The sequence below is a fragment of the Thermobia domestica genome, chromosome 1 (assembly GCF_964235325.1).
Source record: "Thermobia domestica chromosome 1, izTheDome1.hap1.1, whole genome shotgun sequence".
Taxonomy (NCBI): domain Eukaryota; kingdom Metazoa; phylum Arthropoda; class Insecta; order Zygentoma; family Lepismatidae; genus Thermobia; species Thermobia domestica.
The window spans coordinates 15,203,058-15,220,119 of NC_137454.1; the positions used below are offsets into that span (position 1 = coordinate 15,203,058).

General features: G+C 37.6%; 1 protein-coding gene across 4 annotated transcripts in view; it reads left to right on the forward strand.

The window, feature by feature from the left end:
* Positions 1 to 7,975, forward strand: part of LOC145683468 (ATP-dependent RNA helicase DHX30-like) — an 85,979-nt gene extending 78,004 nt beyond the window's left edge. For 3 of the 4 annotated variants that reach the window (XM_081754802.1, XM_081754820.1, XM_081754807.1), the window contains 2 exons: positions 2,418 to 2,515; positions 7,424 to 7,975. In XM_081754802.1, the coding sequence (XP_081610928.1) occupies positions 2,418 to 2,515; positions 7,424 to 7,637 (312 nt within the window). In that variant the 3' untranslated portion in view covers positions 7,638 to 7,975. The remainder of the gene's footprint in view (positions 1 to 2,417; positions 2,516 to 7,423) is intronic. The other variant, XM_081754815.1, reaches the window with a different exon arrangement.
* The last annotated feature ends 9,087 nt before the right edge of the window (positions 7,976 to 17,062 follow it).

Consider the following 17,062-nt stretch of genomic DNA (forward strand, 5'->3'; position numbering starts at 1 on the left):
AAGTAAACGTAATTGAAGGGTTCCATTTAATATCTGTCCTTCTTCTTTATTAATGGTATTCTTTTTTTTCTAAATTTGAGGACAAATTGAGCGAAATTGTCTAAAGTAACAAAATAAATTTAATTTGTTCGTATTATTTTGTTGTGCAGTTTTGGAGCTAATTCTAGTTTTACTATCTAGCAACTGTGAGAAACTAATTATGCATAAATTAGGCTTCGTATATTGACTCCATAAATGTTAATTAAATCTTTCTTATAAGGAAACAAATAACTCTTGATACACTACCTATACCGTTCAATTATTATAATCTTGTATCATATGTTTCATTTTACACGGCCAGTGCTTATAAATTAGACGGCTGGAGATAAAGAACAAAATTAAAAAGTGAGATAGGAGAGGGTGTATCGAATGGAGAATTCTGCTTGCCCCATCTATCATGGGAGTTAGAAAAAACTTGTAAATTGAACTAGAGCAATTTTCACTACAAAATTTGCTTGCGTTCATGTTTTATTTATTTATTTATTTTTTCAATGATGATTGGATACTACAGGGTCCGGAAAAAATACCTCCCGTATTTGGTGAGGGCGGTGTGTGAGTTGTGGTGGGGATGCGGCGGCGGAGGGGATATCGATCGGTAGCGGTATACGTGCGATTTTCAGTAGTCGCAATGGCTTGGCGCGGTAATGATCGTGCGTTTGTTTTGGAGGAGTATATTTGTAATGGTGGTTCTGTAATTACTACTCAGCGGGCATTTCGGCATTCGGTTCGGACTTACTCGAAATGATTCTGTTCTAGATAGAAAAACTATGAAAGTTTGGGTATCAGACTTCAGAACAACAGGTTCTGCACTGAGAAAACAACAGGTTCGCCTGACCGACCAATTTAAGTGCTGAACGCTTTGTAGATTGCTGAATGGATGCTCTCACATGCGCCACAGTTTTCGGTATTGTTACGGTCCGATGTCTGCCAGGCAATTTTTTCTCAGTGCAGAACCTGTTGTTCTGAAATTTGATACCCAAACTTGAATAGTTTTTCTATCCGGAGCAAAATCAAGTCTGCCAAGTCCGAACCGAGTGCGAAATACCCGCTGAGTAGTAATCACAGAACCGCCATTACAAATATACTCCTCCAAAACAAACGTACGATCATTACCCCGCCAGGCCATTGCGACTACTGAAAATCGCACGTATACCGCTATCGATCGATATCCCCTCCGCCACCGTATCCCTACCACAACTCAAATAGCGTTCTCTCCAAATACGGAAGGTCTTTTTGCCGGACCCTGTGTTATATTTAGTGTTGATCTTCTTGGCTGAGTGATTTTTCCGTAACTACCGTTGTGTTCCAACCTGAAACTGAAGTCTTATTTGGGCAAGTATTCCCTTCGGGTCATTTTCATAGAATTCAAACATGAGCATCATTCCTTATGTAAACCTATTACTGCGGTACTCTTTTAGATTAGTGGCATCTGTTGAGGATACTATACAAGATTATATCACTAGATAAATTTTCTTCACCTAACTTGAAGCGATAATATTCTAATTTTTACCGATGTGACTTCCCTGAGGAGCCGCCTCGGATTTTCTTGTAACATGAAGTTAACTTTGCCTTATACATAATAATTTTCAGAAAGAAATCAAATCAGACTACTATGAACGAGTTTGTTAATACATTATTTATTTTTGTACACGACAGTGGCGTATTTACGATTTTGTTTCGGTGGGCAGGCTTTGCTAACTTTATTCCTGGAAATGTGGAAATTCTGCAAGATATTTCATTTATTTTAATATAGTAAATTAAATTTCGGGGGGCTTAAGCCCGAAATCGCCCTAAATACGCCGCTGGTACACGATAACGATTGCTCGTGAAGAAATATATACTAGTATACTCAAGGGATGGGCAAAACCGGTTTTTATAAAAAAAACAAACCGGTTTTTAGAAAAACCGAAACCCGAAAAACCGACATTTCGGTTTTCTCCAAAACCGGTTCGATTTCTCATTTGAACCGGTTTCGGTTTTCTTCAAAACGGCTAGTATGGTACCGAAACCGGTTTCGATTTTCTCCAAAACGGTTTCGGTTTTCTCTAAAACCGCTTTCGGTGAAAGCTTTTGGAAAACACATAAAACTATTTCAGTGGAAACGGAATCGGTTTTTGGAGAACAATAGAACACTATTCTAGAACCAATTTTGAAAAAAAATACGGAACCGGTTTTGAAGAAAATCGAAACCGGATCAAGTGAAAAACCGAACCGGTTTTGAAGAAAACCAAAATCGGTTTCGGTGTTAACCGGTTTCTGTTTTCCTAAAAACCAAAAACCGATTTTTGTGCTCACAACTAGTATACTTTTGACGTAAATATTTTCAATATTTTATTTAGTATCTTTCAGTGATTAAACTTCTGTATTTTCGTTTTCAGTATGAGTTCTGTTCTTGTGAGGAACAAGAAATAGATCTGGACATGAGTGTCCTTCATCTTTGTGACAAGAGAGAGATTTCATTTTTGTGTGAAACCAGGTAAATTTATATTCATATAATTGCTTTTGAAAGAGTGTAATTCTCATTTTCTCCTGTTTATCGAAATATTACATCATATTTAGTGAACGTTTTCATTTCATCATTTCTTTTTATAATACTGTTGTCCCATTGTGAAACAATTGCAATGTATCTTGAGTTGAGAGGTACCATACTAGGGTGCAGCGTTTTACCACTTTTTTTTCGGAACGAAATGTAATACCTGGCAAAAGTGGCCAATCCACATGGATATTACAGGTACAGATTTTTTTTCCAAATCGAATAATATCTTCTGTGAGAACTATTGCCTCAAAGTTTCAAAATTTCACTGAAAAGTAGAAAAAATACCAAAGTTCTTCATGAATTTTAGTTGTGTTAAAGTAAACATTTTTTTGGTTAAGTACATGTTAGTTGCTTAGAAAACTGACATTTAAGTATAAAAATTCCAGTTATTTGCCCTTGGGGAGATAGGGATGCCTCCTCTGGGGCCAGAAAAGGGGACAAATTCAGTTCATTTAAGCGGTTGTGCAGGTCCTCGCTCACCTGGTCATATAGGCTGTCCAAGCGTCCCAGAATCTACCACGTGGAGGTGGGTGCAGCTAGGGCTCCTCCGCCAGCCCTACCCAACTAACCATATATAGGGACGGATGAACTAATCCAATTCGTCACTGTCAGGAAAAATTGTCACAAATTGGGACTTTGATTGCAATTTAGACACAACTTGCCTAGAAAGTAAGGTTGACCTGATTATCCCGTCCCTAGTATCACTGCCACATACTCGAGAGGCTGCTTCAGTGACTAATTTCACTGCCATCGTGTGGCATGGATAGACGGTGGAAGACTATTCTGGCACAGTGTTGTCAGAAAGTGAAAGTTTGTCCACGAGCTATTTGTTTGATACCGTCCTTAGAACTAACTGGTGGTACAGCTATTGAAATATCAATGCTTTCCCAAAAGATCATTTCAGTGTAATCTTTCGCCTCAAAATTCAGTCTGGGTATGATGTTATATATAATCTCTGCTTCGTGTTTTCGAGCACTAAGAATCTTATGTAATGCATCTTGTCGGACAGCAAATAGACCATCATTCATCATGGCGAAAAGAACATTCTCTGGGAGTGCGAGAAATGCATTCGTCTGAATAGATGAACGGATTACAGCCTGGTATTCATTTCGTAATTATCTAAACCTATGAATGGTCTCGAAGACGTGACGAGGACCATTAGCAATGTAAGACTTGAGATAAGTATCTCAGGTCTTTACTAAGTTTTCTGAGCTCTTCTGACTATGATGAGGTAAGTCACATTTTGTTGATTTGAATGACACCACTGGAAACTTTTCAAAGTCAGATAGTTTTGAACCTATGGGACCTGTGTAAGAGTAGGGACTTGAATTAGTGCCAATATGCGTGAAGAGAGCTCGGAAAAGCAGTTCATTAAAATGCAAGAGACAAATAGCCTGTTAGTTCCTTTAATTTTCGACGTATACCTCCCTTGCAACCAGTGTTAGTGTTTGTTCCATCACACCCAAGAACCTCAACTTCATCAAATTCACCTTCGATTTGGTTCATGATGCACTCGAAAATAGCCGTGGTCTTGTCATGGCCAAAGCCAGAGGATGGTGTCACGTCACCAACGTATTGAGAGTTAGGTTCAGCCACAAGTGATAAGTGCTCTTCTCTAACGATGCCTGCGTGTGTTTTAGTGTCTTCCCTTTGACCATCAAAGTATAGGCTTTTAATGGAACCATCATTTCGAGAACTTACTTTAAATTCCGAGCAACCTTAAGTTTCGCACGCCTTATTTTGCTCCTGTCCACAATTAAAAAAGAGTTGTGTTGCTAGATTGTTGAGAGGTTATAATTCCAGCCTTTAAAGTTGCCTGAAGCACAGTTGATGTTATATGTGCCACAGCCCTTTTGATTACATTGTATCTCTGAGCAATCATAGCAGTTTCAGTCAACTCTAGCTTCGGTTTAGATGTTCTGTCTCTGGGTTTGGTCTCTTCCTCAGAAGAGCTTTCCTCTGCTTTCTCTTCAAGGTCTGCTTCATTGTCACTGAAGTCATTTTTGTGATATATTAAATAATATTGACTTTTAAAAAAAAGAAATACAGAATTTTCTGTGAAAATAGTGTTTAGCGAACTATTATCTGTAACGGCCAATTCATATAAGCTGAAGGCAACAGTAATTAATATATAGCGCTTGAGAAATGACGCCCAATTTGAAGCGTATCCGGCTCGTTCCTGATAGTGACGCTGAGTTACGCAAATCGGGACAGGAGAAGGGCGTTGCAGTATTGTGAGGTGGAGGGGTAGGAGTGTCATGGTGAAAAATAACATTCCTCTGCTACCACTATGAACCACCAGTAGAAGGAAAAGGCAAGGACGAAAATAGTTGTAGAAACGCTTAATTGTACTGAATTTGCCCCCTTTGCCGGCCCCAGAGTAGGCACCCCTATCCCACCGCAGGGCCATATAACTGACATTTTGAGATTTGAATGTCAGTTTTCATAGCATCTGGCATGTATAAATCCAAAAATATGTTTGCTTTAACATAACTAAAAATAATGAACAATTTTGGTATTTTTTGCAATTTTCAGTGGAATTTTGAAACTTTGAAACAATAGTTCTCACAGAAGATATTATCTGATTTGAAAAAAAAATTATACCTGTAATGTCCATGTGGGTGGGCCACTTTTGCTAGGTATTACATTTCGTTCCGAAAAAAAAGTGGCAAAACGACCCACCCTAGTACCATACCCAAGGGCGCCGATCCTGAGGGGGCCCGGTCTTCTTGGGCCAACAAACAGGTCTCCTTGGAAATCCAAAAGGTGGATCATTTTATACTATCGCAGTCTTCGTAGTTCATTGCACACTCCAGTTCTACTGCTTCTCACATAGTATGGAGTTTGCCCTAATAAACCTCGTCAACAGACAAACTGCGATCGCCGCCTGACCATTGCCAACGCAAATATCTGACTTATTTCCAACACCAGGTGTTTCATTAAATCACAAATTATATATGTTAGCAAAAGGGTATAGCTGCAAAATAATTCATTCTTATGTTTGGGCTACAAATAATTCAAGTCCGCTACTTTCGGAGCACAGTCTCGCTACTTTTTAATATTCAGATCTGACAGCACTGCACAGAATTAGGGAACGATACTGTGCAGAGGCAATTAGGAAACGAGACTGGGTAGTGGCGTACGCAAGGGGAAAGGTTTAGGGGTTTAAACCACAAGATACCTCAAACGACAAGTAGAGACCTACACAGCATCCTAATACAAGGATACGAAATTAAGTAGCATTACGAATATCTCGGAAACGAATTATCCCAGATAGACGGTTGTCAAAAATTATTGGAAAGATTTTAACCCAGCAATGTATCGACAATTGTTGATAATAGTATGTATGCGTTTCAAATATAAATAACCCTCACCATTACACTCACGTGATCTCAGTTCTCATTGTTGACTGTATATACTCGAATCTAAGACGCACACTTATTTCTAAACTTCAAAAGTTGTGCCAATATCTTGTATTCAGTTCTAAGACGTATCCTGGATATTCAATGAAGAAACTTAGAATTTGGCAATACAAATTAAATCATATGGGTTTATTTGTTCAAACTAAACATTTAAATGTCAAGATTAGAAAGAGAACAAATGTACTATCTTATATGATCACACAGGCATACTGTGAACGTTCCGGGAAATTAGCGATGGCATACACTTTAGTCTACCCACTGCCAGAGCGATATTGTATACCCATTTTATACCTGATATTTTGGCAGAAAAAGTGCGTCTTAGATTCTCTAAGCATTTGAGAGTAAGAAATAAACGCTTATACAGGGTGTCCGAGAAGTCCTTCCCTGATTACAGAAATTGATAACTCAGGCTAGAAATAAGATAGAAATATGAAACTGGTGTTGAATTGTTTACAAACTATAAAAGTTTTTGTCTGAGTTAGGTCTACCGAACACGTGTACCAGATCTTGAAACCCTGCAGCAACGAATAACCACAGTCGTTGCATCGATCCCTCCAGTGATGTTGGCTAATGTGTGGATGGAAATTGAATATCGCCTAGATGTGCTACGTGCTACCAAGGGTGCTCATGTGGAAGTGTACTGATGTGACCAAAACTTTTATAGTTTGTAAACAATTCAACACCTGTTTCATATTTCTATCTTATTTCTAGCCTGAGTTATCAATTTCTGTAATCAGGGAAGGACTTCTCGGACACCCTGTACCTTGTTCTGAGAGATCATATGTTTAATCCGTAGCTGTAAGAATATCTAAAAACAAAGATAGTTAAACTATATTTTACTGTTCCTGGGTATAACTGTAAAATTTACTATTATGTCTGGGAATAACAAACGGTTCTGCGAACTCGAAATATTCTAACAACCGGAGCACCACTAATTGCTCACCAGACTCGGTGAAATTTTTCGTGCCGTCTCAAATTTCTTGTCTGGAACCTTGATTTATTTTCGAGACGAGACGACATATTTGTCGTTTCATCGGCAATACTCACTGTCAGTGGCGTATTTAGGAGGGGCTTCCGGGCTTAAGCCCCCCACCCGAAATCTTACTTACTATAGTAAAGTATATGAAATATCTTGCAGACTTTTCATAGTTACAGGCAAAGTCCCCCAGAAAGAAAATCGTAAATATGCCACTGCTCACTGTAAAAGATCTTGAAATAACAATGGTTTTATAAAATGCCAAAAAAAAAAAGTTTCCTTTTCTTGTTTAAATAAAATAAAGAACTGAAACTAAGAGTATAGAAGCCTTAAGGTCGATCAGTTATGTTAGATTATAGTGAATCATTGTGAACGTTCTATTTAGAATCTGATACATTTTAGCGTACTCCTCTATTCTTAGTTTTTATAAGTGACGATTGTATTTTTCAGTGTGGCGGTACTTCTGTTAAAACTGCGCACCTGTATGTGGGAGGTAATCAACTTCTTCGTTGAAAATACTGGAGTGAACGAAGGCGAGGAGAAATATCTGATAATGCTTAGCTTTCGTGATGAGCTCCTGCGAGTTCTCTCAAATATCCTCCACGCAGCGGGGATTGAAGTGGACTACACGAAAGAAGGCAGGCGAAAACAATGTGTGGCATAAATATGAACGTTAATATTTTTATATTATATTATTATATATATGTATATATAAAGTAAAAAGTTGTTCGAATTTGATATGTGATCGGTTTCAAAGGCAAGATTACAAAACAATCTGTGAGTAACTATTTTGAAAACAGCATTTAAGTAGTTAACAAATTCACACCTAAACAAATGAGATAGTTCTGATGTGTATGTGTATGTAGAGTAATTTTGTAGTGTTTTATTCAGAGCAATCAATGTGATCCAAAATGGCATTTCTTTACTGTAGATTTATTTCTGAAATTAATAGTTTACATATTTCCAAAATTTTAAGTCTACGAAATTTCACGTTTTCTGATTGTGCTAAATATATCTTGGTTTGATAATAACAAAATAGTTATTTAGTTACTGTAGATATAACAGAATAAAGTATTTGAAATAAATTTCTTGTTTTTCTTTTTTTTTGTAATTTAATAAATATTAGTTTTTCTCAAAATATATGAAACCACCACCCAAAAACGATTTGGCCACATCCCTGGGTAAGAAAAATGTTTATTAAAACTTTTCACATTTTAACTTGTATTATAACTACAAATATAACTCAGTCGCGGATGGGCAATTAAGAAAGGGAAAATCTTTCGAGACTACTTTCGTGTCGATTTAGTAGAGGAAATCTTTCGAGACAGGGACAATTAAATCGAGGAAAATCTTTCGAGACAGTGGCAATTGAGTAGAGGAAAATCTTTCGAGACAAAGGCAATTAAATACAATAAAAGCTTCCGAGACTGTCAATTGAGTAGGAGAAAATCTTTCGAGATGTGCAATTAAGTAGAGGAAAAGCTTTCGAGAGAGGTTAAATTAAGGAGAGGAAAAAACTTTGAGACGGGCAATTAAGTAGAAGAAAATATTTCGAGACAGAGGCAATTAAGTGGAGGGAAAGCTTTTGAGACAGGGACAATTAAGTAGAAGAAAATATTTCGAGACAGAGGCAATTAAATAGAGGAAAAGCTTTTGAGATAGGGACAATTAAGTAGAGGAAAATATTTCGAGACATGGGCAATAAAGTAGAAGAAAATCTTTCGAGACAGGGGCAATTAAGTAGAGGAAAAACTTTGGAAACAGTAAAAAATACAATATCATGATGATATACTCTATTTCTTAAAGTGTAATGAAATGCCATTAAATATTTAGCTCTATCATAAATGCTCAGCATATATTATAGAGAATTTTAAAAAAGATATCTTGGTATAGTCGTAAGTCTTGTAATATTTCCACAACCCAAACAGCAGGCTCATCTATATACCGTGATCGATCTAAGTACATTTTCAAATTGACCCAAGAGGCAGTCTGGCAAGCGAGCTATTTAATACAGAGGCCACCATTCTGTCAGTATCTTCAATCACTTTCTTTTAATGGCAATGATGATGAATGCTCAACAAGGTCTGATATGTGAGTTGTTACTGTATGAGTTCGAACTCGGACACAACGCTGCGGAAGCAGCCCAAAACATCTGTTTCCCAAAAGGGAAAGGTGTAGTAAAGCACAGCACAGCAACTCGTTGGGTCCAGAAATGTAGTGCAGGTTGTAGAAATATCCAAGATCAGCCGAAGTCCAGCCGCCCGAAAGTAACGGAATCTGAGGTCATAAGCCATGTCATTGACGAAACAACTGTCAAACCATTTTGGCATATCCTAATCTGCTATAGTGCATTACCTTCAGGAACGCGGGAAATCCATTAGGAGCTGGCGAATTGTTGCATATGAGTTTACCTACAGGAGAGTGGATGTGTGCATAAACTGCAGTGATCTGAGTTTCCAAAAACGGATTGCCAGATGCAACGAAAAGTAAACCTTTATCCGAAATCTGAATCTGCAAAAAAACATTGGTTGAGCAAGGATCTACTTCCACAACCGGTCGTCGAACATATGACGCAATAACTCATGTTTTGTGTGTGGTGGAACTACGAGGAGGTAATTCATTTTGAGTTCGTTCCTAATGGTCCTAGTTTCAATGCCGACCTTTATTTGGAACAGCTGAAGTGGATGTATGCTGCATTACGTAAAAAATATATTGCATTGGTGAACCGAAAGCGTGTGCTGCCGCAACAGAATAATGCAAAACGACACTCGGACTTAGCTGAACAAAAATTCAGGAACTTGATAGCATCAAACTGACGCCACACCCGGCAAATAGTTCTGACCTTGCCACTTATATTGCTATGTACCTGTTTCAGTCTATGGCACACTTTCTGAAATCACGATGCTTCATTAACCTGCAAGAAGTGGAAATAGCAGTGACTGACTTCTTTGTCTGCAAGGACAAGACGTGGTATCGACTATCGAGGAGCTGTCAGTAATGTGGCTGCAGACAATCCAACACGAGAGGCTATACTTCGAATGTTAACCTCCTGTCATAGTCATTGTAGTGTGATAAAAAAAATATGTAATGTACCAGTATATCGCAAGTCTTATGACTTATCCTTGTATTATTTTCAATCAAGTGAAAAATGAAGCAAAGTGACGTTTGCCGACACATCTCTCGTTTGCCTGTCAATTCTCCATTACCTGACTGCTTCGTAGATAGCCCTCTTATGGTACTATTCCGTGCATGTTCCTAACTGACAAGGAACGGATATGAACGTGTCATCAGGACAGATGAATCAAACCTAGTCCATTCCATAAACACAACAAAAATACGTTCATACACAAAAATTGGGTGCCATGGACAACGGACTAAGTCGCTGGGATCATTAACTCTGTTAGTATGAAGAAAACCGTAGACTTGCAGTGAAATAGCTGTTACATCAACATTGTTCATTGGAAAGTCATGGTTTATAGTTCATTCTCTTCAGCATGAAACAAGCTTTCCAGAGGGGCTATGTATTGGCGCCCATAACGTACTTTAACAGGGAAAATTGGGAGAATATCGGGAAAATTCTCTCCAAAAATCCCTCCCATCAATTTTGGCCCCCTCTAGAGTGGCCCCGGTAAAAGCAGACATACCAAATGTATGTCGAAAAATACTATAGGGGATAAGAAATATGTATACCAAGTTTGGTATTGATAGACGAATAAGATATGAGGCAAAAGCGTATATTGTTATACAGGGGGTGATGTCGTTTTAGACTGCCTTTCTCTGAGAAATACACCTGTGCAATTCGTTTCGCGATATCTTTATTTGTGTAGCAGTTATGACTTCTTAAATTTTAAAATTGCAAGGAAGTGATCAATTTTCTTCATCGTTGCAGGTAATCCACAATGGCACTTAACACACTTACATATGACTGTTTCCAGACTATTGGCCAAATTTCTTGTAACAGGTTCTGTGGCAGACAAGCCACGCAGTGGATATCCAAGAACGTCCAAGAAGAAGTTTTAGATTACTCTCGCACTGATCCAGTGCCCATTCTGCAAACTGTAACTACCAATCAGAGTCATCCTCCGAGAGATGATGTTGCAACTGTAACTTGTACGAGTACCATTGGTGTGTAAGCAACACACGCAGAATTGAACGCTGATTTAGACCGAATATTGCTGATAAGCGGCGCATACTGTGATCTAGACTTTCCACAACTGATGCCACAATTGAGGCCTATTCCGGAAGAAGGGCACATAGACCGTTTCCGTGAATGGAGAAAATGAGCCTTAAAAATTTTATCAGAGCATATGTTATTGTTATATGCTCTGATAAAATCTTTAAGGCTCATTTTCTCCATTCACGGAAACGGTCTATGTGCCCCTCTTCCGGAATAGGCCTCAATTGCTGTCGCAGTCTCCTCGTCGGTGGTTGTTCTTGGACGTCCACTGCGTGACTTGTTCGCCACAACGATAAAGAAAATTGATCACCTTGCAATTTTAAACTTTAACAGGTCATACTCCTACACAAATAAAGATATCGCAAAACGGATTCAACATATGTATTTCTCAGAAAATAGCAGTCTAAAATTATATTCGACATGTTCCCCTTCTTATTTGAAAAACGTAACCCAAATACAAGATGGCGGATTTTAAGATGGCTACTGCTGTCTCCACAGCTCCTGTAAGTTGCTCCCCCACCTATAGACATCCCATACCAAACGACATTATGATTGCTCACACCGTTCGACTTTTATAGTGTTGTATCCAGACTTTTGGTTCACCCTGTACATTTTAATCAGTAGTACTGAAACATATGAAGCCTTAGAATATCGGAGAGTCTTACCTTATGCACCTAACACCTTAAATTTGCCTGCTTAGTTGAGTGTTAAAACAGCACAATTGCGTTGTTCTTATCGTCGAGTTAACAAGGTACATGGTATAGTACTGTGCTATATCAGTGTAAACTAAACAATGGTGATCCTTCTTAGAAAAAAAAAGTGATGTGATGAATTCAAAGTATGATTAATGAGGTACTTGTATGCATGACTTTACGAAGAAAACCTTTTGTTGTTTATCTTTGGTAAATCTGAATTAGCGACAATCAGCTGGCCCCATGTAACAATTTATTTTCAATGTTTATATAATGGGATTTGCCAAGAGGAGAATTCCAAGACCATGAACCACAGGGTTATTGCTTCTTTATAAGGAAGTGAGGAAGTCTGGAAACTCTGAAACAGTCCGAGTGTCTTAACCTATGTCACTCTTGTGTTGGAGAAGCCAATCATTTTGTTGAGAGTCAAGTTTCCATGTTGGGCGTGGGTGGCGCCATTTTCTCCGACCTTCAAATTAAAATGGCGATCCAACTGTCAATTATCTAGCAACCAACAACACAACACTCGCAACTTTCTAGACAAACAATCTTATTTTTAGATATTGTTCTACACAACAAATCTGAATCAGTAACGAGAAAGGAAAAAAAAAAGTGTTAAACCCTTGTCGGATGAAAGAGAATTTTTCATGGAAATATAATCTGTTTATATTTATGTACGTTACGTAAGAACCTAATGGGAAAAATATAAATAAAACGAGAAGTAGCACATGACTGATAATCGAGTGATAGCCGTGTTACATGACAAAAGAGAAATTCATGACAGGTCCCCGTTATTCCAACATGGTGGCATTTCCTTTCGCTAAACAGAAAAACTTAACTGTGTGCGTTATATTTATGTTGAAAAAATAATAATATTACAATCTTCTACACACATACTTAAGATTAGTTTAGGTGGCAACGTACGTTCCCTAGCACAATATATCTACAAGACGTCCTAGATGTGCACATACTCCATACTTCTCTCGGGACAGTGAGGCTTGGAATAGCAACTTTGAAGATAATAGATTTCTTCCCTTGGATTTCAATGGAATATGCCTGTCAGGGTAGAAACTTTAAGAATAATGGAAACGTCCATGGGTTTTCCCTTGAATTTTAATGGGATGCCCCTTTCACAATAGAAACTTTAAGAATAATAGAAATATCCACGGATTTCCATAAAATTTCAATGAGATATCCCTTCCACTGTAGAAACTTTAAGAATAATGGAAACGTCCATGGGCTTTCCCTTGGATTTTAATGGGATGCCCCTTTCACAATAGAAACTTTAAGAATAATAGAAATATCCACGGATTTCCATAAAATTTCAATGGGATATCCCTTCCACTGTAGAAACTTTAAGAATAATGGAAACGTCCATGGGCTTTCCCTTGGATTTTAATGGGATGCCCCTTTCACAATAGAAACTTTAAGAATAATAGAAATATCCACGGATTTCCATAAAATTTCAATGGGATATCCCTTCCACTGTAGAAACTTTAAGAATAATGGAAACGTCCATGGGCTTTCCCTTGGATTTTAATGGGATGCCCCTTTCACAATAGAAACTTTAAGAATAATAGAAATATCCACGGATTTCCATAAAATTTCAATGAGATATCCCTTCCACTGTAGAAACTTTAAGAATAATGGAAACGTCCATGGGCTTTCCCTTGGATTTTAATGGGATGCCTCTTTCACAATAGAAACTTTAAGAATAATAGAAATTCCACGGATTTCCATAAAATTTCAATGGGATATCCCTTCCACTGTAGAAACTTTAAGGATAATGGAAACATCCATGGGCTTTCCGTGAATTTCAATAGCATGCCCCTTTCACGGTAGAAACTTTAAGAATAATGGAAACGTCCATGGGCTTTCCCTTGGATTTTAATTGGAGGTCCCTTTCACAATAGAAACTTTATGGATAATGGAAATATCTATGAATTTCCATTGAATTTCAATGGGATGTGAGTTTTCTCGGGGTTCTCCCGTTTCCTCCCACTTTCTTCATTCCACTCTTTCATTCATTTCTCATCATCACCGTCTCCTTTAGCCTAACCGGCATAACCGTTGGAAGTAAAACTCAAATATTTCACTTCATTTATTTTTTTCAATGGGATGTGGCTTTCACAGTAGGAAGTTTAAGGATGATGGAAATATCTATGGATTTCCATTGAATTTCAATTTTTATTTCAAAGGGATGTGCCTGTCAGAGTAGAAACTTTAACATATCTAATGGATACATGCATGGGTTTTCCCGTGGATTTCAATGGAATGTACTTTTCAAAGTAAAGAACGACTTTGAGGATAGTAAAATATTCAAGGGCTTTCCGTTTAGAATTCAATGGAATGTGCCCATCACAGGAGTACTTGGATGGCCCAAAATCGTCCTATGATTATCCCTCAAGGAGCCTATAAATGCCCCGTAGAAAATCTCTGTTCCGGGACACAAACGGAATGTGCATGTGCACAAGATGTCAAAGGGGCATCAACTGGCTAAAATGGAACTTCTGTGGACACCCCGATATGCAGGAACTTTGGATGTCCAAGAGGCTTGTCTGTGTAATGTGTGTTAGGTTAGGTTAGGACTACGTCTAAAAGTCTACAATATCATCAGCGTTAATATATATATATATATATATATATATATATATATATATATATATATATATATATATATATATATATATATATTTGCGAATTAACAGAGTTTATTGTCCTGAACAAGATGACATGAAAACTCATGCGTAGTTTTTGAAAAAGCGGGGAAAGGCTAATTAATTTGTAAACCTAAAAACTGATGCAGTAGTAAGAACCTTGACGCTTTGAAAGGTAAAACAAACTGATACTAAAATATTTTCCTATAAAGCTCATTATTTGTGACACTGACAAAGCCTAAAATTATTATTAAACCTTAAATTTTAATTTCTGTTTAACGAAAATATGATCCAAATATACTGTATTATTCCACATCGAGCTGAACAAGATAGAAGGTCTATTCTATTCTACAGAACACCTATAAAAATAATATTTATGTGTGACGCAGATATAAATACCTGTCAACAGCCAATGCTTTTCAAATTTGTATCACAATCAATTGTATTAAATTGTAGGAAAAGTTTGAACAGTTACAGTACAATATTGCTTATATCAAATTGAATTCTTTAACCCTTTTGAAATTTTAACGATAAATTTTAAACTTTTAAAGATGCAATTATTGTATCATCACTAGAATCATATCTCATTCTCTTTGGATTGAAGCAACTTTCCAAACGGTACTATGTTCATATGTCCGTATCATATACCTGAAAAGCGGAATTCGAGGAAAATGGGAGAGAGTGAATTTTAGACTGAAGACCAGTGCCTTTTAACTAAAAGTAAACAATGATAAGGAAATTATAGAGGGGGTGGAGAGAGGAGGAGGAGACAAGCCATAACACATACTCTATTTGATAGTCATGTCGATGGCATATACAGTACTGTATATGCCATATATGTCTGTGTATGTATGTTTGAATTCAATAAAGCCTTTTAAACGTCATTTGCAACGGAACAAACTAATCCTTTTGGGTTGTACTCTTGAAGATCAAACAGATGACGTCATGACCCCACCAACTTGACGAGCTTCTCAAAACACATTACTGTGTCCATATATATATATATATATAAGGTGTCCATAAAGTCCGTTACCACCTCGTGTATTTGCGAAACGACTGCGAGTTTGAGAAAACGCAAAAATACGTCCGTCATTATTGTAAGGGGCTTGAATTTCGAGCTATAAAAGGTCCATTCAAGACGCCCTCATATAGGGGTACGAGGGGTTAGCTTGAAAATTTTAAATGGCAAAGGGTATCCAGTAATATATCGTTGGAAAGGTCTCAACAAGAGAAATATTTTGCCGTAATTTTCAAGTCGATATGTTGACTCCATCCAAAATGCTGGGGGTTCACATTTAGTGTTCATAAAGTCCATTGCCACCCCGTGTACCTGCAAAACGACTGGGGATATGAGAAAACGCAAAAAAAAAAAAAAAAAGTCTGTCTTTATTTTAATGGTTTGCAATTGTGTGTTGTAAAAGTTCCACCTCAGACCCGTCCCCCAAATAGGTGTACGAGGGTAAACTTTAACATTTAAAATGGCAAAGGGGTCGAATAATTTGAACAGTCTCGACAAAAGACCTTTTCCTGCAAGTTCTAAATTTGCTAGGTTCCCGACGTCTAAATTGGCGTTGAAATCAAATTTCGGAGTGAAGCCCTTTGATGACTTTTAGATATCTATGAGTTGTGAATGTGGTCTTTCTACGTTTTTGTGATTTGTAGGCAGAGTGTAAGTATCGTAAATACATTTGTAAAACGAGAAAATAAGAATTATTAGGGTGGAGACTTTGCTTTTGTGCATGTTGCCCCTAGTTTGGGAAGTGGAGGCCCATTTTGCTGTTAGACTACCTTGCTATGCGAGTAAGGTTTTACGAAATGGTTATATCAAAAGTGGAAATTAAGAGTTGCGAAAACATCAACATCAGAGAAAGGGATCAGTAATACCGGAGTGTGGAGAAGTTTACACCCGTACCCAGTGGCGTATTTACGATTTTGTTTCGGGGAGGGCTTTGCTAACTTTCGGGAGGGGGCTTTGCCTGAAAATGTGAAAATTCTGCAAGATATTTCTTAAACTTTATTGTAGTAAGATTTCGGAGGGGGGCTTAAACCCGGAAGCCCCCCTAAATACGCCATTGCCCGTACCCCTATTTGGGTGGTCTAGGGTGGAACTTTTATAGCACATAACTGCAACCTCTTAGAATAACAACAGACATTAATATCGGCCATTTTCGATCATTTTTAAATATCTTCCCCTCCCCCTCTCCTAAGCTGCACCGTCAAAGTCACATAAAAACCACCCCAGGTCTGAACCTCATCTATGTTGAAAATTTGATCTAGATCGGTCGAGTGGTTCAAGAGTTATTTAGTCACAAACATAGCTATTTTGATTTTTATATACAGTGAAAACTCTAAATAACGGACACCAATGGGACATGAATTTTGTCCGTTACTGAGAGGTGTTCGTTACAGGAATTTAATTTCTCACAACGGTGATTGTATGCAGTAATATACAGTAAATACATTATGTATGAGCGTGAATATGTAAAATTCAATATGGAAATGTTCTATTTAGTACGTATTTAAATAACTGTGAAGGATGAAGGAGAAATTCATTTCTGCTAAA